The sequence below is a fragment of the Pseudonaja textilis genome, chromosome 3 (assembly GCF_049901715.1).
Source record: "Pseudonaja textilis isolate UNSWEBS1 chromosome 3, rPseTex1.2, whole genome shotgun sequence".
NCBI lineage: Eukaryota > Metazoa > Chordata > Lepidosauria > Squamata > Elapidae > Pseudonaja > Pseudonaja textilis.
This window is the reverse complement of record NC_141992.1, coordinates 121,107,990-121,135,250: the sequence shown is the minus strand read 5'-3', so window position 1 is coordinate 121,135,250 and position 27,261 is coordinate 121,107,990. Positions and strand designations below refer to the sequence as shown.

Below are 27,261 nucleotides of genomic sequence, written 5' to 3'. Positions count from 1 at the left end.
GTGATGCAGCTGCAGTGCGGCTTCTGGTCCGTGGTCGTGTCTCATCTTCTGAGTGGGTGTGAGTCTGTTTTCTACATGGAAGTGTGGTGGTGGCATCTTGTGTGGCTCTCATGGGTGTGGGTCTGGTGTCATTCTTCATGTTAGGTACTGCGTCTGTTCATGAGGGCGGGTTTCCAAATGGCTGGAAGGCGGGAGGTGTCATCTCGTTTGTTCATGCTGTGTGGGCGTTTTTCTATCTCTATGGCTTCTCTGATTATTCTGCTGTTGAAGTGTTCGGTTTTGGCGATGGTTCTGGTATTTTTAAAGTCAATCTCATGTCCTGTGGTTTTGAGGTGTTGGACCAGGAAGAGGTCGTTTCTTCTTTTTGATTGAGTTCTTATGTTCTTCAATGCGTGCACTTATTCTTCTGTTAGTTTGTCCAATGTATGTGGTGGGGCAGGCAGTGCAGGGGATTTCGTATACTCCTTGGTTTTCTAATTCGATTTTGTCTTTGGGGTTTCTTAGGATGGTGGATATTTTTCTGTTTGTGCAGAATGCTGTTTTAATGTTGTGTTTTTGGAGGATCTTGCTAATTTTGTCTGTAGTGCCTTTTATATATGGGAGGAGGGCTTTGACGTTTTCTTGTTCTCTGTCTTGGATTTTGGTTGGGGTTTCTTTTTGGATTAGGTGGGTAATCTTCTTTCTTTGGAATCCATTGGCTGTTAGTACATTGGTGAGAGTGTGTAGTTCAGTTTTATGGTGTTGTTCATCGGCTAAGCATTTTGTTCTGGAGATGAGTGTCTCAGAAAACAAATATATATATATATATATATATATATATATATATATATATATATATATATATATATATATATATATATATATTTGTTTTCTGAGGTTCTCATGGGTATTTATATGTAGATCTTTGGTTGTTGGGTTTTCTCCCGCGTAAGATTTGAAGTATCTAGGCAACGTTTGATGAAGTCTCATTCATCATCTTCAGGCTTCTGTCTCCAGCTCTGTGCTTCTCAGAGTAATGGAGATTGCAGCTGCTTCCTCCTTTTAACTGCCAGTGGGGTGGAACTTGATTGGGTGGGGCTTGGCTGTGTTCTGATTGGGTGGGGTGTGTTCTCATTGGTAGGGGTTTGGCTGTGTTCTGATTGGTTGGGGGTTAGCCGTGTTCTGATTGGTTGAGGCGTGTTCTGTTCAGGAGGGCTTGGTTGTGCTCAGGTTAGTTTTAGTTGCTGGGGATTTGAGCTGGAGAGTTGTGATCTTGCTGTTTGGCTTCTAGTTCGTGGTCCTGCTGCATCTTCATAGTGGGTGTTGGTTTGTTTCATGTATGGCTCAGAGGGGTTTGAAGTGGGTAGTGATGCAGCTGCAGTGCAGCTTCTGGTCCATGGTCGTTTCTCATTTTCTGAATGGGTGGGAGTCTGTTTTCTACATGGAAGTGTGGTGGTGGCATCTTGTGTGGCTCTCATGGGTGTGGTCCAGTGTCCTTCTTCATGTTAGGTACTGTCTGTTCATGAGGCGGGTTTCCAAATGGCTGGAAGGCGGGAGGTGTCATCTCGTTTGTTCATGCTGTGTGGGCGTTTTCTATCTCTATGGCTTCTCTGATTATTCTGCTGTTGAAGTGTTCGGTTTTGGCGATAGTTCTGGTATTTTTAAAATCAATTTCATGTCCTGTGGCTTTGAGGTGTTGGACCAGGGAAGAGGTCGTTTCTTCTTTTTGATTGAGTTCTTATGTTCTTCAATGCGTGCGCTTATTCTTCTGTTAGTTTGTCCAATGTATGTGTTAGGGCAGGCTGTGCAGGGATTTAGTATACTCCTTGGTTTTCTAATTCGATTTTGTCTTTGGGGTTTCTTAGGATGGTGGATATTTTTTTGTTTGTGCAGAATGCTGTTTTGATGTTGTGTTTTGGAGGATCTTGCTAATTTTGTCTGTAGTGCCTTTTATATATGGGAGGAGGGCTTTTCCGTTTTCTTGTTCTCTGTCTTGGATTTTGGTTGGGGCTTCTTTTTGGATTAGGTGGGTAATCTTCTTTCTTTGGAATCCATTGGCTGTGAGTACGTTGGTGAGAGTGTGTAGTTCGGTTTTTTGGTGTTGTTCATCGGCTAAGCATTTTGTTCTGGAGATGAGTGTCTTGGCTACTGAATTGATCTGTGCTGGGTGGTGGTGTGAGAGTGCATGTAGATAGCGGTTAGTATGTGTTTTCTTCTGGTAGATGGTGTGTCCTAGGGAGCCATCGGATCTTTTGTATACCAAGACATCTAGGAAGGAAGTTGATTGTTGGCTTCTGTTTCCATGGTGAATTGTATTTTGGGGTGTAGACTGTTGAGGTATGTGAGGAAGTTGTTCAGTTTTTCTTTCCCGTGTGGCCAGATTATGAAGGTGTCATCTACGTATCTGAGCCAGAGTTTGGGTTTGTGGTCGCATTTTTCTAGAGCTTGTGTTTCAAAGTGTTCCATGTAGAGGTTTGCGATGACAGGTGAGAGGGGTGATCCCATAGGTGCTCCTTCTATTTGTTTGTATTTTTGTCCATTGTAGGTGAAGTAAGTATTGGATAGGCAGTGGTTGGTTAGATCTAGGATGTGCTTGGGGGTTGTATTTGTTTTGGATGGCTGTCAAGGCTTCTTTTATTGGCACTTGGGTGAAGAGGGATGTGACATCGAAGCTTACTAGTAGGTCGCTAGGTTGTAAGTTTTGTTTCTTTATGATCTCGATGAACTGGAATGAGTTTCTTACGTGTGAGTTGATGGATTCTGCATAGGGTTGTAGTTGTTTGGCAAGAAATTTGGCCAGGTTTTGTAGAGGTGAGCCTATGGAGCTGACTATTGGTCTGAGTGGGGTTCCTTCTTTGTGTATTTTGGGGAGACCATAAAGCTTGGGGCATCTGGATGATTTTTCTCTGGGTATGATTCCTTGCTGGATTTCTTCACTGATGGGGGAGGCTTTTATTTTGGATTTGGTAGTTTTTTCTAGGTAGCATCTCAGACAAGATCCTCACTGAAGCTGAAACCAAGATCCTCTCAAAAGGATTCAACTTTGCTGTCGCTCCCAAACACATCCCCACAGAAACCATCATATGTGGAGTTGAAACCAGCCTGACCAAAACCAACCCTGATGATGCTAACAAAATCAGACTCGAAATCACCAACATCCTCTGCACTAGCAAACCACCCAAAAGCAACTTATCCAAAGAAGAACAAACTGCACTACTTAACCTGAAAGAAGACACCAGCATAATAATCCTACCAGCAGACAAGGGCAATGCGACAGTGGTAATGAACACATCTGACTACCAAACCAAGCTAACCAACCTACTTCAAGACCCCACATACAAACCCCTAAAGACAGACCCCACCACCTACCTAGAAAAAACTACCAAATCCAAAATAAAAGCCTCCCCATCAGTGAAGAAATCCAGCAAGGAATCATACCCAGAGAAAAATCATCCAGATGCCCCAAGCTTTATGGTCTCCCAAAATACACAAAGAAGGAACCCCACTCAGACCAATAGTCAGCTCCATAGGCTCACCTCTACAAAACCTGGCCAAATTTCTTGCCAAACAACTACAACCCTATGCAGAATCCATCAACTCACACGTAAGAAACTCATTCCAGTTCATCGAGATCATAAAGAAACAAAACTTACAACCTAGCGACCTACTAGTAAGCTTCGATGTCACATCCCTCTTCACCCAAGTGCCAATAAAAGAAGCCTTGACAGCCATCCAAAACAAATACAACCCCCAAGCACATCCTAGATCTAACCAACCACTGCCTATCCAATACTTACTTCACCTACAATGGACAAAAATACAAACAAATAGAAGGAGCACCTATGGGATCACCCTCTCACCTGTCATCGCAAACCTCTACATGGAACACTTTGAAACACAAGCTCTAGAAAAATGCGACCACAAACCCAAACTCTGGCTCAGATACGTAGATGACACCTTCATAATCTGGCCACACGGGAAAGAAAAACTGAACAACTTCCTCACATACCTCAACAGTCTACACCCCAAAATACAATTCACCATGGAAACAGAAGCCAACAATCAACTTCCCTTCCTAGATGTCTTGGTATACAAAAGATCCGATGGCTCCCTAGGACACACCATCTACCAGAAGAAAACACATACTAACCGCTATCTACATGCACTCTCACACCACCACCCAGCACAGATCAATTCCGTAGCCAAGACACTCATCTCCAGAACAAAATGCTTAGCCGATGAACAACACCAAAAAACCGAACTACACACTCTCACCAACGTACTCACAGCCAATGGATTCCAAAGAAAGAAGATTACCCACCTAATCCAAAAAGAAGCCCCAACCAAAATCCAAGACAGAGAACAAGAAAACGGAAAAGCCCTCCTCCCATATATAAAAGGCACTACAGACAAAATTAGCAAGATCCTCCAAAAACACAACATCAAAACAGCATTCTGCACAAACAAAAAAATATCCACCATCCTAAGAAACCCCAAAGACAAAATCGAATTAGAAAACCAAGGAGTATACGAAATCCCCTGCACAGCCTGCCCTAACACATACATTGGACAAACTAACAGAAGAATAAGCGCACGCATTGAAGAACATAAGAACTCAATCAAAAAAGAAGAAACGACCTCTTCCCTGGTCCAACACCTCAAAGCCACAGGACATGAAATTGATTTTAAAAATACCAGAACTATCGCCAAAACCGAACACTTCAACAGCAGAATAATCAGAGAAGCCATAGAGATAGAAAAACGCCCACACAGCATGAACAAACGAGATGACACCTCCCGCCTTCCAGCCATTTGGAAACCCGCCTCATGAACAGACGAGTACCTAACATGAAGAAGGACACTGGACCCACACCCATGAGAGCCACACAAGATGCCACCACCACACTTCCATGTAGAAAACAGACTCCCACCCATTCAGAAAATGAGAAACGACCATGGACCAGAAGCTGCACTGCAGCTGCATCACTACCCACTTCAAACCCCTCTGAGCCATACATGAAACAAACCAACACCCACTATGAAGATGCAGCAGGACCACGAACTAGAAGCCAAACAGCAAGATCACAACTCTCCAGCTCAAATCCCCAGCAACTAAAACTAACCTGAGCACAACCAAGCCCCTCCTGAACAGAACACGCCTCCAACCAATCAGAACACGGCTAACCCCCAACCAATCAGAACACAGCCAAACCCCTACCAATGAGAACACACCCCCACCCAATCAGAACACAGCCAAGCCCCCACCCAATCAAGTTCCACCCCACTGGCAGTTAAAAGGAGGAAGCAGCTGCAATCTCCATTACTCTGAGAAGCACAGAGCTGGAGACAGAAGCCTGAAGATGATGAATGAGACTTCATCGAAACGTTGCCTAGATACTTCAAATCTTACGCGGAGAAAACCCGAACAACCAAAGATCTACATATATATATATTATTCAGCTTTATTCGGGTATTTTCCCATGTCAATATAGTTGTGCTTTTAAAGTTCTAAAGAATCTCATCTGCCATCATCAGGCTTCTGAATTGGGTTCGTCTGTGAGTCAGACTTTTACAGTTGTTTCAGTTTTAAATTTGGGGCTAGCCTACTGCTGTGCCAGAATGGTGTTTTTTTTCATCCTGATTGGTTGGGAGTCTTGTCTGCGTTTATTGGTCTTGAAGTTTGCTGTGTTCTGCTTGATTGGTGTTTCTAATATCATCTGTCTGTTTTATAGCTTTTTTTTGTCTTGATTGGCTGGCAACATTGTGTTTGCTGTATTGGAGGCTTTTAGTGTGGCTTGGCTCTGAGTAAATGGACGGCTATCATTTATTAGGAAGCTAGGTTTCATCTGGGTGCCTGGTTGGGTTGTGTTTGAGCTGGAGGTATCAGGGGGGATCTGTTTGTGCCCAGGTGTTTGCCTGGCTTGTGGTGAGGAGATTTTTTTGTTTGTGAGTGCAGGCTTCCAAATAATTGACAGTCTGGTGAAATCATCTCTTCTATTCATGCTTTCATGTCTTTTTTCAATCTCTATGTTTTCTCTGATAATTCTGTAGCTGGGGTTTTCTATAGTGGCTAGGATTTTGGTGCCATTGAAGTCGATGCTATGATCTGTGGCTTTCATGTGTTGGACTAGTGAGGAAGTGTATTCCAGCTTTTTTACTGCATTTTTGTGTTCATCCAGGTGGGTACTTATTCTTCTATTGGTCTGTACAATGTATGTGGCAGGGCATGATGCACAGGGGACTTCATATATGCCTTAGTTTTCCAGTTCAATTTTATCTTTGGGGTTTCTTAGGATGGCTGCTATTTTTCTGTCTGTTTTGAAGGCAGTCTTGATGTGATGCATCAGTCTTGATGTGATGCATGATGTGATGCCTGTGTAGTATCTTGCTGATAGATAGATAGATAGATAGATAGATAGATAGATAGATAGATAGATAGATATATTAATATATATTGATATACATATATTAAGTTTTCGCAGGTACTTACATGTATGGTATTCAGCTTTGTTCGGGTATTTTCCCACGTCATTATAGTTGTGCTTTTAAAGTTGTAGCAATGTTTCAGCAGAATCTCATCTGCCACCATCAGGCTTCTGTATTGTGTTCGTCTGTGAGTCAGATTTTCACAGCCTGCTCAGACGAACACAATACATATATATAAAAGAGCCATTGCGGGTCATTATTTCTCTTCAAATCCAAGCAGCGATCAGTAACTAACGACATAATAGTACTTGTTAGTAATAAAAAAGAAAAGATAAGAAGTCTTTGTAGAACATGTTTCTAAATCATCTCAACTATTCATTTTACATTTTGCTTTTGGGATCAAGGATTTCATTTTACTCAGTGTATCTCCTGTATAATTTTCAGTCCTCCTGCCCACCCTTAAGTACTTAACCTTGCTTTTTAGAAATTAAGTCTTAGAATATATCACACGCAGGCTGAAATTTCTAAAAACACATAAGGAAACAATTTAGAAAGTTAACCATGCTCTGAATAATTGAAGTGTCTATGTGTAACAAGAGAAAAGAGCCTTTAAAAAAAAAAAGCCCCAATCTATCAAAATGTGTGAGATACTTCTGAGAAATTTCAGAGGCACTTCCTCTTTCCACTTACTATTAGAATTACTATTGCTAGTTCTGGGTGGCTCAAAACCTTCCTTGAAAGACAGAAATTTCCAGTGAGTCTGCAATCATAGCGTCAAATGATTTTTTTCTGTGCTGAATTTCAAAGAACACACAATATGATATAAGTTGCCCTTGACTGAAAACTTTTAATTTAGTTTGAAGTTAGAACAGCACTTAAAAGTAGTGGCTTGCACTGATCCTCTCACTTTGTAAACATTGCAGCATCCCCATGACCACGTGATCAATATTCGGGCATGGCATCCAACATACATTTATGATAATTGCAGCATCCCAGGATCATCTGATCACCATTTATGACCTTCCCATCTGGCTTCCGCCAAGCAAAGTCAATGGGGGAAGCCAAACTTGCTTAACAATCTCAAATAATACAGTTGTTAAGCAAATTTGCCCTCCACCCATTAACTTTGCTTGTCAATATTTGACTTAACAATGGAAATTATGGCCTCAACTGAGGTTGTAAATTGAGCTTGTAAATTGTGCTTCAGCACAAACTAATTTCAAACTGGACAGGTTAATACTTTTGGACAGCTGCAGTTGCCCCGTCAAGTCGTAGCCCTCTGCTCTCTGGTCTGCTACTCCAACAACCTCCAGGCTCATTGCCCTGTTTTTCCCAGAGGTACCAGGGACCAACTTATTCTCCTCCTCCAAACTAGCATCTGGAGAAGAGACTGGTGACACATCCATTACATTGCTTCACAGATACAAGCTGGGTGATCATTTCGTATTGTTTAATAAGCAGCTTGTCTCTGTATTGTTTTCATGGAATCTTATTACAGTGCTTAATTTTTTTTTCTTGATAAGAAACTTTTCATACCCTCTTCCCTCTCCTTGCTGCTTCAGAGTTTGTCACCATTAGTTGAAATTATTTCCTTAATTTAGATTTGGAGCAAGAAAATAAAGTAGTTTCTAATATGTCCTGTTATTGAGCATACAGTAGCTTGCTTTCAAAGCTTTGTAGTTTAAAATATCTTGTCTTTTTTCAAGTTTTAGTATATAGTAAGTCTCCCCATCAAAAATGGCCTTTTGTCTTTTGCTGTGGAATTGCAAACACAAAACATGAAGATCCAAAAGGTAGAGCGAACATAGGAATATGAGTAAAAAAAACATGGCTAGGTTACACATAATCATTGTAATCAGCCAGTTTCTGAGCTTTTGTGCTTTTATATTCTTTAAAATAGTAGGAATATACAGTGTGGAGTAGTGATTATTGAGATCCACCTTCTAGTCCACAGAAACTCACTGGATGATTTTAGTTCTTTTCTGTCCTTCAATCCAACTCATTTATTTATTTAGCATATGGCATGTCATATATGGGCTAGAAATAGATATTAACATTACTCCTAGATTAATAAACACAATAAAATACAAATGTTTAAAAGATCTATGTTTGAATACCAATATCTAGGTCATCTAATCACTGAAGTACAGCATTGTTTATATTTTAAAAAATCAGATACTGGACCGATACATGCCCTCAGTTTATATCCACTTATGATGTGATGTACAGTTTGAAGTGGGATCTAGGTGTCACACTGAGGGGAAGATACTATGCCCCATTTATACAGTTTGTCCTGACAGATGCCATGTGAGATGCAACTCCTATTCAGGATGGTCCATTGCTAATGTGATAGTTCAAAGCCTGGCACCTTTTTTGTGGGGTCATGTATATGTCTTTCTGTCTCTGGGCATTCAGTGACCTATTTGGCTTTCCAGTGGGAATCAAAATTAAAGTTGTTGGGCAAATGTTGTACAAGTGCCAGTAGAGGCTACCTGGATTTGAATCTTCCGACAGATAAATGAGGAAAGTTGGCATGCACCCGCAAGAGTAAGTTTAAATCACGACAATCCAACTCATAGGGTTACTGTTGTGATAAAATGAAGAGAGATCCAGATATAATCCACCTTAAACTCTAGGAAAAAAAAGATGATTATAAATCTAAAAAATCATGAGAATAAGGTCAGTGGCTTAATGTAAGATTATACTTATTTGTAAGTCTTCTTATTGAACTGAAAAAGCATCAGAATGTACATTACTTAAAAATCTGTATATTGAAGGTGAATCGTGTTTCTTTGACTATGACAGGTACTTCAGTCCTTCAGGTGACAGCTACAGATGCAGATGATCCCACCTATGGAAATAGTGCCCGGGTAGTTTATAGTATTCTTCAAGGGCAACCATATTTCTCTGTTGATCCTAAAACAGGTAAGTTGATTTTTTTCCATTATAGCTTCATCATGAACAATATTATATTAGGGTGTATGATGTGATAATTGCATCAACATTATCATTTCTATTTTTAACATACTACCATAATTACCACACAAAACATTACAAGTGCATACTGCACAGACACTTTGGGCAACTTTAGGATTTCCTCCTTTTTATATCCAAATCTTTTCTTTGTTATATATGAGTAAAAAAAGAGGGGAAATCTGACCAAAGTATTCACCTGTAGGCATTTATAACTCATTTAGAGGATGACAATATTTATTTGAAAGGCAGACTATTTTCTAACTTGCTTTTGAAATTAGATGGCTGGATTCAATAAAAATACTTTAGTAAGAACAGAATAAAATCATATTAAATCCAGGGCCATTTTCCTTTTATATAAAGGCAGGTAACAGAACAGTGTTTAAATGGTATCAGTGATAAACTGCAGTTATATATATTTGAAATATTGGTGTGACTGAATGCACAAACACACAGGTATGCAATTGTTATTTCCAATGGATGCTAAAATAAAAGGTGACTGTATAAACGAGATGCTGTTCTGATTCAAACATATATTTCATTTTTTAGCTGTAAAATTGTCCCTAGACTGAAACATTGCACTTTTGTGGCACTGATTTCAAAACTTGTACCATGTCACATATAGGATTTCTGATAAATTATGGACATTTTCTCATATTAAAAATGTGGCATTTTTCTTTTCATTCTAAATTATGAAAGTGTAATATCAATATAACACTAGGATTATAGCTTTATATTTATTCAAATTATGATAGCACTCTTTTTTTAAAAAAGGTTCCCTAAGTTTTAGTGAATTAATTTTATAAACTGAATAACTTGGTATATAGGGGGGAAAAAAAAAGAAATTGGGAGGCCTTCGTCCCGTCTCACTAGCACTAGAGTTACTTTAATGAGATGTTCAACCATATAAATTGCTTAGATAAATAAATATGGTAGAATAATATACACAATGTCACATGCTGCCTTTCCAGGGCCTCTTACCCATGTCTCAATTCTCTCCCTTAGTGGAGAATTGGGAGAAAGGATTGCCTTGTGAATGGCAGAATGATTTGGTCAAGAAAAAAAAAATCACATCTGAGTTAACTAAAAGGAAAGTTTTAATTCAGACTTTTCCATTGATCAGGGGCCAACAATTTGTATTTAAACAAGAAGGAAAACACAAAAAGATATTATCAAATCCAAACATACAGTTTAAAGCTGCTTTAATTCTGGCCTTGAAGCGGACTTTTCTTCTTTGTCCATATTACCTCTGTTCTCTTATCTTTACATATTTTCTTTTTGAGTTTGTTTCCTTGAGGGTAGGACTTTCATTTCTTGAACTGTTGTGATACACTTTGAAAGCTAAGGGTTTGGAAAATGTTTGTGAAAAACCTATCCATCTCTCAGCCTTGCACATTAAGATGATAAAGTTTGAAAAACAAACAATCTATTCTTTAACCCTGCACATTAAAACAGTTTTTTTTTTCTGAAAACAAGAGTGCTAGCTTTGATTCATTTCCACTATAGTCAATATGGTTTATATTGAGAGATCACATAAGCTGCAGTCCTCTGTTTCAATTATTTATACATTTATGTCGTTAAAATATGTGGCATTGTTAAGAGACTGTGCGGCATTCTCTCGCTACCCATCATTTGGGAGCCAGCATGGTACATTGATTAAGGTGTCAGGCTGCAAGCAGATAAACCAAAGATGTAGTCCTCTCTTAGATATAAAAACTGGCTGGGTAATTTTAGGCTTGTCACCCTTTCCTAGGTGTAGACTGGGTATTTGAAAAGACATAAACAGTTATCTACTGACCTCCACTACACCAATATTACAAGATTACAGATTATAAACTACAACATTCAGTGAAGAAAAATTTATCGATTGATAGTCTAATCTTTCATATTTCAAATATGGTCTAATCTTTCAAGTTTTAAATATTATGTTTAAAAGTGATGGATTTGGGTTTTTTTTAAAAAAATTAAAGGTCAGATGTGCAAGTATTAATACTACATCTGTATTATTTAATGTATGGTTGTAATTCTGGGTAGTCTTGGAGCAGCTATTGAGTAAAGATAATTATTCTGGATTGTAGGACCGTATCACATTAAACAAATGGGTGAAATAACCATCCAATATCTCGTTCAAAGATAAGTTTTCCTCACTAAAACTTGAGAGAATAGTGTTCTATTAACACAAAACAAAGAAGGAGAGGAGGAAAAAAAAGAACATGATTTGGAAATGTATTGTTCAATTAAACTCTAGCCTTTTGATGATAGCCTCCACTGAGTAATCTAAAATGTATTATTATCCATGATTGATTTCTACTTTGTAATGTTAAGAGGAGGTCATATTAAAAAAAATCAAAGTTCATCTTCTTGGTTACACTTTTTTATAGTGCAGACATATGTTCCTAAGTGAGCATTTGGCTTCACTTAAGTTAAAATGTATTGATAATTCTGCCAGTGATTATTTCATAGTTTCTCTATAAATATTATGTCCTTCATTGGAAATTTCCCCCCTCTCTGTGTGGTATATCTATATGTTTGCCCATTATTGATGTTGCTGCTCTTATTTTATTCCATGAAATTCACCTAAAATTCAACTGGGTAAAAAACAATCTTATTATACTTTGATATTTTTTCTCTACTTTTTAAACTCTGCTTTTTCTTTATCAGTTTCTTTTATTTTCTCTTATTGCCTTTTGATATTGTCATCCCTTACCTTTAAAATTTTATCTGATTTGCTTTTATCCAAAATTCAAAGAAAACCAATAATGTGCATTTATAGTTAAGAATTGCTAGCCTCATCTCCAATTCCTTGAAAACATATTGATACCTTTGTGAGTTACCAAAAAGTATTATTCATGAAGGCTATAAGTTAGATCAGCCTGTTACAGCAGGTTTTGAAAATTGTTGATTGTTCACTTGGCAAATGTGTGCAGGAAATACTTTCAAGGATTTCTCAAGGTAGCAATTACTGTTCAAAGGTAGCAATTACTGCTACCTTTGAACAAAAGTTTCAGGTAACAAACCAACTTTGATTCTCACTTAGGTACAAGTGGAACACAACTTCCTCCTGATGAAGGAAAAAACTTCCCAATTTACAAAAGCATATAATTTACAAAGTTATTATTTAATAAAATAATTAATAATGAAATGCTTTATAATATCTTACTTGCTCTAGCTTGATATAGATATATAATGCAATACTAAAACCAATAAAATATTCCATACATTCATGCTTCCATGAAACTTCGTCTTTTTAAATAAATGCATGAAATTTATTTAGATACAAGTAGCAGCAAATAAATATGTCCTTTAACTCCTTTCTCAGGAGAGTAACTGGGATAACCTGCACCAGTTAGAGTTTCATGAGAAACACAAAAGATTTATGGAGTCCTTGATTCTCCTGGAGATTATTTGTTTGTAGATGTTTCATTACCTACAGGTCGTCCTTGATTTACGACCACAATTAAGCCCAAAATTGCTGTTGCTAAGTGAGATGTTTGTTAAGTGAGATTTGCGCCATTTTACAACCTGTCTGGCCACAGGTGTTAAGTGAAATACTGCAGTTGTTAAATTAGTAACCTGGTTGTTGAGTGAATCTGGCTTCCCCTTTAACTTTGCTTGCCAGAAGGTCACTAAAGGGGATTGCATGATCCCAGGACACTCCTACCATCATACATTTGAGTCAGTTGTCAAGCATCTGAATTTTGATCATGTGACCATGGGGATGGTGCAATGGTCATAAGTTTGAAAAACTTCACTTTTGTCTGAAAAAAATCATAAGTTTTCAGTGCTGTTGCAACTTTGAATGGTCACCATTCAAGGGTTACCTGTATTAGGTTATGTCATCAGTACAAGTGAGTACTTGCTTACATAATTTGTCCTGCCATTGTTGGTGAGGGTATAGTTTTCTCCTAGGTATTTCCTTGATTAGGATATTGTTTTCTGCTTTTTTATTTGTCTGGTGTTGATCTGGGTATAGATACTGGGAAAGAATGAGTTCCTGTCTTTTTTTTATTGTCTCTTTTGAATGGTGTATATGAGATTTATCTCTATGTGTCTATTAATTGCTGAATTGTCTGAATGCCAGGCTTCCAAAGATTCAGTGTTTTTCAATCTAGCTTGGCCCAGGATACTCACAGTTTCCATTGAAACTCTAACTGAATCTATCCACAGTGATGGGATTTAAATAATTTAGCAACCAGTTCTCTGACCCAATGACAGTTTTAAGAAAACTAAACAGTCTGGCAGTGAAAATCCAGGAGCAGGAGAAAAAAACCTGGTCTCATGTATGGGGAAGAATTTTTTGCTGCCAGAATTGTTTAACTTTCTTTAAAGTTCACTTGATGCAGAATGTAGATCCTTCCCATTCTGCATCAAGTAAACTTTAAAGAAAGTTAAACAGTCTGACAGTGAAAGTCCAGGAGCAGAGGGGGGAAGGTTTTTTTGAGACGCCAGACTAGCATGAATTCATGTGCCTCCAATTCCCTTGCTTGCTGCAAAGCTAGATTGCAGCAAACAAGAGATTGGAGTCATGTGAATGAACGCTACTCTGGCCATTTTGGAGCCAGTTCACCAAACTCAACAAAAAATTAGGTATTGGTTCTGTTGAACCAGTTCAAACACTACTTCAAGTGTTATCAAGTTAGGGAGCTTTCACATTGTCTGTTCAGAATGCTGTTTGGAGTTTATGCATGTGCTTTGCCTGTCTTTGGCATGTCTGTCCTACATAGCATTAGAGACAACTCCTGAGTTTTTTTATTCTTGAGTTACTAGATATTTTAGTTTACTTTAAAAGATTTAGAGAAGAATACAAAACTTTAGACTGGGGCTTTCCTATGTTCTCTAACAAATATCAGATAGTCTTTCTCAAGTGTGTGTGTGTGTGTGTGTGTGTGTGTGTGTGTGTGTATGAGAGAGAGAGAGAGAGAGAGAGAGAAAGAGAGAGAGACCATTCTTCTAAAAAATGTTTCCCAATCTGAGTATTTTTATGATCTGTGAACTTCAAATTTCCAGGTACCCCAGCCACCATGGTTTTGCTGATAATTCTAGGGCTGACGTCCACACATCTAGAAGTTTTTAACATTTGAAAGCACTAATATAAAATACAGTTTTGTTTCAAATTTTCTCCTTTCTCATTTCAAAATATCATGTATCATTTTTCTATCATCAGAATTCCAAGAGAGGAAGTAGATTGGTTTGAGTACATAGTCAAATCATTAGAAACTCTAGCTGTAACAAATAAAACATAGTATAATCGAATCAGAAGGAACCTATGAGATCATCAAATCCACCACTTGAATACTGCAGGATTCACTAAACCATCCCTGATAAGTTACTGTCCAGCCTCCAATGAAGTGAAAGAAACCACTCCATGTGGTTACCTATTCCAATGATTGACAGCTTTTATGATCAAAAAGTTCTGCCTAATGTCTAATCTGTATTGACATGTTTGAAGTTTCATTTCATTAGTTCTAGTCTTATTCTCCAGAGCAAATGAAAATAAGTCTGAGCTTTATAATGTGACAGACCTAAAGATATTTGAAAACAGTTATCATGTCCCTATGTTCCCTTCTCTTCTGCAAAATAAGCATACCTAGATTTTTAATTGTTTCTCATAGGACTTAATTTCCAATTCTTTCATCATCCTGGTGGCCCTTCTTGGACTTATTCCAGTTTATTAATGGCTTTTTTAAAATGGAGTGTGTAGAACTGAAAACAACAGTCCAAGTAAGGGCTGACCAAGACAAAGAAAGCTAGGAAAATCACTTCCAGTGATCTAAACTCTATGCCCTCATGATGCTCCTCAGGGGTTTATTGTTCTTTACAGTTGCTTACACATTGGGTCATACTAAGCTTGTGATCCATCCCCAAGTATTCCTGAGCCACATTTCCCAGATTGTGTACATTTTTTCATCTTTCTTATCCAGATGCATTATTTTTTTTATTTCTTTCTGTTAAATGTCATCCTATTTATTTTCTCCCTCCATTATGGTCTGTGTAAGTCTGTTGAATAGTTCCTTCTCCTTCCAGGTATTAAATACTCCTTGTAGCTTTGTATCATGTGCACATTTGGTAAGCATTCTCTCGATTTCTTCATTCACATGTACTTTGAATAGCACCAAGCCCAGGACAGTTTTACTATGCCTCAGCTTGAAATATTTCTTCTGATAGATTTGATGCTAATTAGAAGTACCCTTTGAGTACAGTTTTGAATCAATGGTGGGTGCACTTAAAGGCTAAATTGTCAAACCCATACTTGACCATTCGTTAATAAAGATGTTATGATAAACTTTGTCAGAAATCTTGCTGAAGTCAAGATACACTAGATCAATGGCATTTACCTGACCTACCAGACAGTTAATTCTATCATAGAAGGAGATCAGGTTAACCTGCCAGGATTTCTTCCTCATAAATCCATGCTGGATCCTTTTAATTAACAAACTCAGAAAACTGACCATGGCAAAGAATGGAATAACAAGCAATGTTTTTTCTGGCTATCTCTACTCCTAGTGCTTCAAGTGGTCAACAGCAACTAAAGGACAAAGAGTCATTCTGTAGCTGCATTTCAAACATAATATCTCCCTAAATCTTAAGTATTTAAGGAGTGTCCAAGTCAATCTTAGGCCAGAAATTTGGTCTAGAAGAAACCTAACTAATTTTGCAATGGGCAGAACCTAAGTAGTCCATAATGACTCATTTTCTCTTCTGGATTATTTATTGTGAAAAACAGAGCTATGACCTTTCATTTAACATGGAGAAAAGATACCTACGTAATAGGATTTATACACACAAACACATGCACACACTCCTACACATGTAAAATTTACATAAGCATGTACTTGTGGAATAGAGAAGAGTTCAGAACATGAATGGTAAATGGAGCATTGTGATTTAGTCTGTCCTTGAGCATCCAATGATGGAATGTAAGGATGAAAGAGTTTAGCTTTTATTGTGATATCATGTTGTTCATTTCAATGTGTTTTTTTTCCATGGTTGGATGTCCAACATAAAACAAAATATTCAAGAAAGAGAAACCATTTAAGGGAAGAAACCTTTGTAGAAATGAGTACTTTAAAAAGTATGTGGTTGTTCAACTATACCCATTAACCCATAATTGTAACAACAAGATGAAAGGAATCTGGAAAGAGTGCAAATACAAGTCAGATAAATTAACCAAAGGAATATAAATTAAGGGTAAGAAAAGCAAACAAATACAAAAATTAGGAAGATAAATTGAAAAATGAATAGCTTGATTCACAGCAAGGCAAAAATAAAATCTGAAATAGTCTTGATTAACTTACAAAAATAGACTGAGTAGAGAAAAATATTTAATAGAGACAAATGAAAGATGCTTCATCAAGAGAACATAAGTCAAATGCTAAAATTCCTGACCCAGTAACACTATTTGTGTAAAAGTTCTTGGAATAATTATTTCTTTTCAAACTGAGTTTATATGATATGCAGCAGTGTGATATGGCTGCAAAAAAAAAAAAAAAAAAACCTCTAATACAATTTTAGGCTACAGTAACTCGGATATAGTTTTGAAATCATAACAAAGCAGTTTCTACTTTATTCTGCATTGGTGAAATCCAACCTCAGTTACTGTGTCCAGTTCTACACACTGCTCCTTAAAGATGCAAGGATCAGGGAAAAGGCTATTGAAGTTGAGCAAGGGATTAGAAAATTCTAGGAGCAATTGTTAGAAGAAATTAGTGTGTTTAGCCTTGAAAAAGGAAGACTGGGGAGCAATTTAGTACCACTTTTCAAATTTCTGAAGAAATTTCTGAAGAAAAGTTGCACAGAAGATTCACAGATTTAAATTAATGGAAATATGTACAGTTGTTCACTGTATAAAAATAACCCCTTCCTAATAGTAAGTGAAGATAGATAATGAATCAATTATTCAGAGAGAAGCTCAATTCTCCTTCACCAATGAGTTGAAACAATGAGTTGAAATAATGGTAAGCATTGTGTCTTATTTGCTTTAATTTGGAATACTGCAACAACTGGGGGATTAGAGTCAGTGATTCAAAGAGTCCCCAGTCTTTTTCATTAAAAAGAATGGGATACTGTCAGAGACACTGAACTTTCAGTTCAATATTGGAGATAAACCTCCATGAAAATTTTTGAATTAATGATAAGGCTAAGTAGGTATTAAATAAACCAGATGTTTGCCTTTACAAAAGTTGTAGAATAGACTTTCTTAACATTATTTTTTTTTTTTATCAAATGCAGGAAGACTTAGTGGACCTTTGTGGACCTATTGTTGCCTGAAAAGTTCCTTTTTCACTTTGGCATTTTTTTTTCTGGAGGAGTGATTATAAGCCTGTTCTCATTTAAGTTGGCAACTGTCAGTTTTACCTGAGTATAATTGTTCCCTGCTGTTGGTTAAGTGCTTTGCACTTTGAGTCCCTTCCTTTTAAAGGTGGATTATTTTTAGCATTCATTTAGTGGGAATGGGGGTGGGGGAGATTATTCAATTATTGATTAGCTTGATCATTCTTTTCACAGATTGACATCTAATATTTATTCAAGCATTGGCGAAATTAAATCCAAATAATATCCCTTTGAGGAGGAACAAGACTTTACCTTTTTAATAAAAATGATTTAACTCCGTTGTAGGTCAGAGGCTGCAAGTAGATTTATTGAATCTATTATATTAACATTTCCAGAAAAGAGATAATAAACTACAGTGGATTAAAAAGGGAGATTTTTATCCTTAATAGTTTTCTTAGATAATGTAGAAATTTTTTTAAAGAAGTATATAGACAAACTGAAGAGCTGAAACTATGGTTAATGGATAAAGAACTTGAAAAATAAATATGGAATTTTGATGTTATATACAGTATGTTGACAGCAGCAAGAATATTTTATGCACAGAAATGGAAGAATATTTTGATTCCCACAATGGACGAATGGCTGCAAAAAATGATAAAGTTAGCAAAGATAGTAAAATTGTCTGCTTTGATTAAAGAAAAGAATACAACTCACAAGAACCTATTTCAAATCATTCTTGAAAGGTTTTGATCTCTTAAGTATATGCTTGTGATGCTTATAGCCCTTACCAATATTGTTCTGTTTTCCTAAATCTTAACTTTGTCAGAAGAAAGAAAAAGTAGTTAAGTTGACAGTGAAAGGTATGTTCTTCAGTTCCCAGCCAAGTGTTCACTCCTGGTGGCAAAATAATTGAGTTAGCGTTAGGCTTAGACTGAAAATGTTCATTGTCAATCATGTTTTCAAGACAATGAACTTTCTTCCTTTTCTTGTATTTACCTGTCCTGAACTGCTGGTGTTTTGGGGACAGGAGATTTGTGATATGAAGCTTTGTTTCATTTCTCATTTTTTTATTCATAAAACATGATCCAAATGATTATAGCATTATAGATTCAGAAAACTCTGTATTAAACTAAGGGTATTAGTGGCTAAGCTTGAATACTTTATGCTTTCAGTATTTTTCCTTACTAAGTGTTCTCCATAATGTTATTTTTAAAGTTTCTATCTCCATTTCTTAAAAAAAAATACAGATATGAAGATTCTTCCCATTTTTCTCTATTTTGGCAATATTGATTTTTTTTTAAAAAAAAAAAATCTCAACAATTCATAAAAGGTTCCCATGCCTAATTTTAATAACATCTATTCATTTTAGTGCCTTGAAAAGATAGAAGAAAGCATTGGGCAAGATAACCAAATACAGCTCTAAAGAGATTATTCACTCATTCGTAAGCTTTTAATGCAATTCAGATTTGATCAAGCAGCTTTTGCTAAGCTCTCTATCCATATATTCAACTCATGCTGGAAAGGAAGGCTATTTGGATAAATCCTGCTGTCATGTAAAACTCTTTTATTTTTCCTTAAAACCTTCTGATACATTTTATTTATAAGTAAAAGTTGATGTCAATCCCCCCACCCCAAAGAGCAAAACCATTAATCACATTTTTATTCCACTTTTTACTTCAACAACCTGTATTATAATACAACAAAAATACATTAAACCAGTTTAGACTGAGAAATATGATAACTTAGTATAGGTTGGAGATGAGCAAATATTGCAGCTTTAGCACACCTCTCTCTCTCTCTTTCTCTCTCTCTCTGTGTGTGTGTGTGTGTTTGTGTGTGTTTGTGTGTGTGTGCCTTTGAATCAGTCTTGATTCCTGACAATTCCCTGCATTTTTATTGGCAAGATGTTACAAGTGGTTTGCCTTTGTGTTTTCCCAGGGCTGAGAAGAGTGACTGGCCCTAAACACTAGCTGGCTTTGGGCTTAACATAGGACTAGAACTCACAGTCTCCCAATTTCTAGCCCATGCCTTGACTACTGCATCAAACTGGATCTTATTAAACGTATTCTCAGAATTATTCAGAATGAAAGAATTAGGAGATGCTTTTCTTTGGGATATAACAATGGTTAGAATAATCAGCTTTATCAGCATTTGCAATGATTTGGCCAGATAGATGATGGTCATCTCATCTGGTGTTAGTGCAAATCAAACCTAGTTTGCTAAGTAAGTATGGCAAGTTATGAATTCTTAATGTAGAACTGGGTTGTCAAACTCATGGCCCAGAGACTGGATGCATCACACACTGGTCACAAGTATGCCCAATTTAGCGAAGGGGAAAAAAGTTGTGATACGTCACGTGATGTCACTGTGTTGACACAAATTGGACACCACTGATGTAGGAGAAGAATAGATTGAAATTAACTGAATGAATGTCCCCCCCCCCCCCCCTAAGTTCATGGATGAAGGTGTTTCCACTGGGCACGTCGGCCGGTTAAGATATGGATTGTAATATATTTTTTTTTTTTTTTTTTTATAAAAATTCTAAAGAAACTCTTTTACAAATTTAAACAATTAAATTCCCCTGCCTGGCCCCCCTATTCCTCCCCCCCCCCCTTCCCCCCCCCCCCCCCTCCCCGACCACCACTGTTTAATTGCTTCAACACTTGGGGTAGTTGGGGTGCATCTTTGACAACCCCAAAGGGGCACTTCTTTGCCATCTATAAAACATTTTATAAGTTTTCTTTATAAGCTCGTTGGTCTTTTTCCTCCTCCCCCCCCCCCCCCTAGGGTAATCTCATTCAGTGACTGTCTCGCCCCCCCCTTCCCCCCCCCCCCCCCCGCGCTCCCCGGGCCTTCTTGCAGGTTTCTAAAATGTTTATACTAGGACCAAGAATTCCCCCCCCACACTGGTCTGTCCATTTCGAAGGGGAAGGTCCTCCTGGGCCGGGCAACTGAGAAGGACAAAAATCTGGTGAAATACATTTAAACATTAAATTTTTTTTTGTTAATGTTCTGTGTTATACTAGGAACTAAAAATTCACCATTTATTTAGCATATGGCACATGTTAGCCAGGGATCACCGTGGTGGCTGCCTGCCTCTGTGGAAGGAATTTTTGGGGCGGTGTTATCTTTACCTGTGGGATGCCTGAATGCTGGTGGGCATTTGGGGGAGGCTGCTTTCTTGTTCCTACATGGTTTATTTGCTCACAGGAATCAAACTGCCAAGCTACCAACCTCAGTGGTATGCAGGCCCAGCATCTTACCAAGTGAGCCACCATGGGGCCCTATAACTCACCATATTTAACAGCCTTAGTTTGGTTTCATTTGTTCAATTCACATCCTTAGACCAAATAATAAATAAAAGAAAAAGAAAATAATATACCTTCAATTATTATATAGTTATAAAGCAGGACAAAAAGAAAAAGAGCTAAGATGCCTATCAAGGAATAGAATATTTATTTTTCTCAGTCAAAATTTGACCTTATAAGTCTCATACCAGAATTTAGCAATTGCCCAGGATATAGAATCATACATATCAGCCAGCAGTGTGATAATCATATTAATTTTATTGTTATCTATATTACATACTGCATAAAAATAGCATTCTCTAAATGGTTATGAGTACAAGTAATACTAAATAAACTGGCTGAGTCCAAAGTCAGACTTCATTAAATAGTACTGTGGCTGAAGATAAAAGCATTGGCGGTTTATCTGGAATATTCTCCATAAATAGATTTGCCTACCAACATCTTTGCCTTTCATTTTCTCCTACCTTAAGTGATACTTGAAATTCTTATTCTCATCAGTTTTCAGTTTTGAAAGAATTTTAACATGACTAGAGGATTGTAAAGTTTGCAATCTAAGTATATAAATTAATTTAAGTGGTTGTTTTTCCCTATTAACTGCATAACAGCTGTGGTCTTGGCCAGAGCCCCAGTTTAGAAATTTGTTCTGAGTGCTACACTTGCTGAATTATGATGAACCTAACAAGATGCATTTAAGCACAAATGTTGCAGTAACTTTGCTAACATAATTCTGTTTAAAATCTGGCAAAATTTAAATTAAGATTTGATGGTCTATGCATGACAGTATGTTCCCTGTTACAAACAATTGCAGACAAAAGACCCAATGCCTTCCCCAATTAATACAGTGTCTCTTACACTTCTGTGCATTCATCCTTCACCCATGTGGCAACTGTTTTTATTATTATTAAGTCAATGTGGAATTGGGCAGAAAGTTTAAATTTGATGTTGCAGAATGGAAGAGGAAGGGAGGGAGAAAAGGAAGGAAGGAAAGGAAGGAAGGAAGGAAGGAAGGAAGGAAGGAAGGAAGGAAGGAAGGAAGGAAGGAAGGAAGGAAGGAAGGAAGGAAGGAAGGAAGGAAGGAAGGAAGGAAGGATTTCCAATGTTCTCAGCCAGCTAACCGAAAGGAAACTCAATGGAGAAGCTGGCAAGAACTTGAAAGTTACTCCTGCTCCCTCTGTCCCCCCGCCACCTCCCGCACCAGTGGGCCATTCTGTTTCTCTGTTTATAAAAGGAAATATCTCTGAAATTATAACCCAAATGGATGTGGATTGCCACTATGATATACTACTACATAAAAATAATATATAATATATACACATTAATAATATATAATATATACACATTAATTCATGATTTGATCAGGATTTCAGACGAGAAATGAAATGTATTTCAAATCCAGCAAAGGATTAAATATATTAGAGATTTAGATATTTCATTTATCTAAATTTGTGGCTAATAAACTGCCAATCTGATTAATAGATATTGTTAAAATTAAGAGTGATATATGAACCAGATATAGAAATTAATTGTTTCATTGGCTCTTAACAAGCCTTTGGGTGAATATATGATTCTTGCAGTAGTATAAAAATTATTTCAGTGGTGAGCATTTTTGCTAGCTCAATCGTTCGTTTGCTTTTGCATGAATGGAAAAGAAATATATTCAAGAATACTGTAGGTTATGTAAAACACTACTTATATACAAAAAGGGGGAAAGGGGAAAACTAATGACCTGACGATGAATAACAAATTTATCCTTTTGATAATTCTACTGAACTTTATGCAAAAATATCAGATAAATTGAAAGACTGAATTTGCTTAAATCTAGCAAATAGGTTTTATGAAGTTTCAAAGCACAGTCAATCATTGCCAAGTATATAAGCGTACTGCAAAATGTTTGCATGTAACATTTGTTAATTTGGCTGCTACTTTTGATACAATAAATTGTAATACATATTAGATAAACTCAGCCAATACTGAGACAGATAAGTATCTACTGAATTTATTGTAGCAATTACTTTAATCCATCTGCTAGAGATGGTGTAGGGTAGCTTACAGACATAAAATCAACAAAATGAGTAAAACAAGCATGTGTATATTTTTTAGTCTATTGTTTGCTTTAAATTAGTTTTGCCTCCTGACAACTGTCTTCCTAAATCCTTGCAGTTTTCTTGGCAAACTTTTTCATAAGTATTTTGCCTTCCTAAGGCTGAGAGCATGTAGCTGGCACAAGGTCACCCAGTTGGATTTATGCCTAAGGCAGGACTAAAACACACAGTCTTCTGGCTAGTAGATTGATTCTTTAACCATTGCATCAAACTGTTTCTCTTATTAGATGTGGTGGTATCATACAGTACATAGGAGATTAGCAGGTTGGGCTAGAAGGCAAAAATAAATGTATCATCAGCTTGAAATTATTTGCAGCCACAAGAGAGCCAAGTCCAGCCTCCTGCGAATTCAGTTGACCCTTATCTAGTGCTAACTTAGCTTTGTTTGTTGACCAGATTTTTGTGTATCAGTAGAAAGAATAAACTTGCTTTGAACACAGCAAGTTTTCCTGTTTCTTTGCACCTGACACAATATTCACTTTGACCTATGCTGATGATTCTTCTCTCTGTACAGAGGCTGCATTGAAAAGAAAGTTGAAAAAGTCTGAACATGATCACACTGAGAAATTACACTGATAACAAAAATATAATTTGGAAAAAATCTAAAACATTGAAATTGTCTATTAGAGAAGCCATTCTAGAACAACATAGCAATATAAATATCTAGGCATGGTCCTTAATGAAACATTGGCTTGGAAGGTTAGAGAGTTAGGGCCATTACGATTGTTTAGATTAGTAACAAAGAAACAGATTAGTAAACTGAATGTTAAAATTATGTTGTAGGAAACTCATTCAAATAATGTTATTTGGAGCAGAGTTTGGGAGGTGAAGTGCTCCAAAAGGTTTTTAGGAATTGCATAGAACTGGTTTTGCAAAACATTACTGCCCATCTTCTGTGTCCTGTGCTGGCCTACTTTTATTTAAAATCCATATTGATAAAGGATTTTTTGGGTATTTGATAATCATTCCTCTTCAATCCAAATTGATGTTCTTCACACAAAATTTCTTTTAAAATTAATTATAGATCAATGTGAAAGTGTAAATTTAAGTGTAGTCATTTGTTTTACTGCAATCCTATCTTATTCTCTGCTTAAGTTCTAAATAAGTATGCTGCTATGGTTTTTCCCTAATATGCTGAACTTTATACTCATTGTTGTACGTATTACCATAGTTGACAGCTAGTACTTCCATTAAATGGGGATTTTGACTTTATTTAAAGAGTTTTGTCTTTCATATCTTTTTTTGGCATGCTCAAATATTGTTAGATGACTGAGTAATATAGATGTCCCTGGTACCTTTTAAAGATGCTACTGAGCTATGATGGACATTAATCCTTGTAGTTTATTTCTGAGATATAGCTTCTAAAGTTGTTGCCAGAAATGTAAAATAATTATATTTCATTATTAAAAGGATTTATTTTTTCATTATACATTTACTGCTATTGCCTAGATGAAGGAAATTATGACAGATTATTGCCTTGAGATTGCCCTAAAATAAAATGTATATTCTCCTTCTAGAGAGGATTTTTTTTTGTAATTAATTAAAATGAAACTGCAGTAAAAACAATTACTTTTGCAAGAACAATTTAAAGGAAGCAATCACTGTTATCTCTTCCATTAAATAAGCTTTAAGCTAAAATGATTTCTTCTCTGAATCTGTTGGTAATACTGTTTACATTTTAAGTAGTTTCAATATATCAATGGATTGGATTCTCTTATATGTAATACAAGGTATCTCTCATAATGAACATCCAGGAAACCTCTCTTTACCAAACATTGTTTAACTAGGGCAGAAAAAGCCTTACTTTCTCCTTTATGAATTCTGAGTTAATAATATTTGAGATGTTCCTTCTGTATTATTTGTTTTTTTCCTGGAAACAGGAAAACTGTTATTTTAAATGTGAGTTAATGATGTTGACATCAAAATGCATTAATACCATTAAAAATGGAGTTTAATTTGAGCAAAGTTTAGTGTTATAAACTTTTATTATAACCATATTCTGCATTTCCTTTATACTTCTGTTAAAGAAAAGTAATTGTATCATTCATTATGAGATCATTCCCCACTCCTGAACCCATATTAGAAATGGAAATAGCAGCATCTACTTTGAAGAGATATAGAAAATACTAGGAGGGAAGGCATGATCAATTATTTGAGTACTGAAGACTTACATATGTTGATTAATTGCATCTAGGTTTTAAAGAATGAATTGATTGATTAATTTTTTATGTGAGAAGGAATGAAGAAATTAATACATTTCAGAGGTATGTAACAAATATTGCCTAAATATTCTGTTTTGGAGCATGGTATTCGAACATTAATAATATTTAATTCTGGACAAATCAATGAACTATTTTGATTATTAGGTTCATAATAATCTATTCATAGGAGCAGGATCTATTCATAGATCAATAGACATAATTCATAGATTCTTAGCTTTGTCAGTTAAGACTTCTGCCCAAGAGTTCTTTTGTACAAATTTGGCTGTTTAAGTTAGTGACAGATATTTCTATGGGGATCCATGTTCCCATTTAATTTCCATTTAGTATATTGTAATACATTTTAAATGGGGCTGTCCTTAAAAGCCACTTTGGACTTTTAACCATGTAGCTGAGCTGTAAAATCAGAGTTGTGTTATTTAGAATTATCTTACCTGGTCTACAAAAAGTTTTCTTATTTTTTGTTGCCTTCTATTATGGATTTTCTTTAGATCAAATATTGCAACTCTATATTGCTACACAAAACTTTGGAACAATGTAGCCATCTACTAAAAATCTGTAGAGATTCTCAGCCAATCCAGATCATGGTTATCCCAAAGGTGTTTTTTCAGGAGGCAACTGGAGTTCCCTATTTTTTCTTTTGAAGACATTTGCTTCTCATCCAAGAAGCTTCTCCAGCTCTGACAAGATTCCATTCTCCACTATCGCCACATGCCCCACCTTCCCTTCCATTTCCCACTATTCTGTCAGAGCCGAAGAAGCTTCTTGGATGAGAAGCAAAATGTCTTGAAAAGAAAAAAAAATAGAAAGTCCAGTTGACTCCTGAAAAAGCACCATTGGATAAGTTATCTGCTATTTATTCTTTAAATTCAATATAATAATACATAATACTTGTACTGTATACTATAATGTATAAAACAGATAACTTATAGAACAGGATAAGGAATCCTATGTGTTGAGACTGATGGACTCTACTTTGTTAGTATAGTATACTGGCAGATTATAAATTTCTTGTAAATAATATTTTCAATAGTCTAATCCCCAGGAAAAACATTTCAAAATAATCTGGAACTTTTCTTCCTTTAATAAAACTATCTCACAATATATTTAATAAACCTTACCCACAGTTGACACAAAGGTTTTAATCTTCTCCTGTCAAATAACTAGTACAGGTAATCTCCTCCCCTCCCTCCAATCTATGTTATTTTCAGTCAGGACTCATCTATTGTATTGATTTTTTTTTATTTATATTTATACCATACATTCCCAACATATTCCTAATAGTTTTGATCCAAAAATGTGGTTAAGATTCCAGATTGTTTTCCATAATTTTAAAGCAACAAATATTTTGGTTTCATTAAAGAATCTTAAACACATTACAAAAATCTGGAAAATTGAAACACAGGGGTGTTGCATTAGGGCAGATTCAGCATTGGTTGAATTCATACTGCCACTCAAAATGTTGTTTCCCCACCACCACCACCAAAATGGTACCTATTTATCTACTCAAATCTAGCATGCTTTTGAACTTCTAGGTTGGCAGAAGCTGAAGCAAGTAATTGGAGATCACACTATCACACAGTCCTAGAGTTTGAATTGCTGGAGTCCAGATCTTCTACAGCAGGGGTGTCAAACTCAAGGCCCACGGGCCAGATCCAGCCCACGGAATGCTTAAATCTGGCCTGCAAAACCCGCCTGGAAACAGCAAAGGACCATCCCGCAGTGCCTCTGTTAATGAAAATGGAAGAAGAAAGGAGAATTAAGAGCAAAGGAAAAAAGAAGGGAGGGAGGGAGGGAGGAAAGAAGGAAGGAAGGAAGGAAGGAAGGAAGGAAGGAAGGAAGGAAGGAAGGAAGGAAGGAAGGAAGGAAGGAAGGAAGGAAGGAAGGAGATTAATATGAGAGTGAGGGAGGCTCTCAGGGGAGTCCTGCCTTAGCACTTGGCCACCATAGGTGCCCTCAACATGAGTCCTGTGTCATTATCAC

The 27,261-nt window shown here is 36.6% G+C and overlaps 1 protein-coding gene across 4 annotated transcripts in view; it reads left to right on the top strand.

The window, feature by feature from the left end:
* CDH18 (cadherin 18) overlaps nt 1-27,261 on the top strand; it is a 653,626-nt gene that overhangs the window by 517,655 nt on the left and 108,710 nt on the right. For all 4 annotated transcript variants that reach the window (XM_087930730.1, XM_087930731.1, XM_087930729.1 and 1 more), the window contains one exon: nt 9,211-9,330. In XM_087930730.1, coding sequence (XP_087786856.1) covers nt 9,211-9,330 — 120 coding nt within the window. The remainder of the gene's footprint in view (nt 1-9,210; nt 9,331-27,261) is intronic.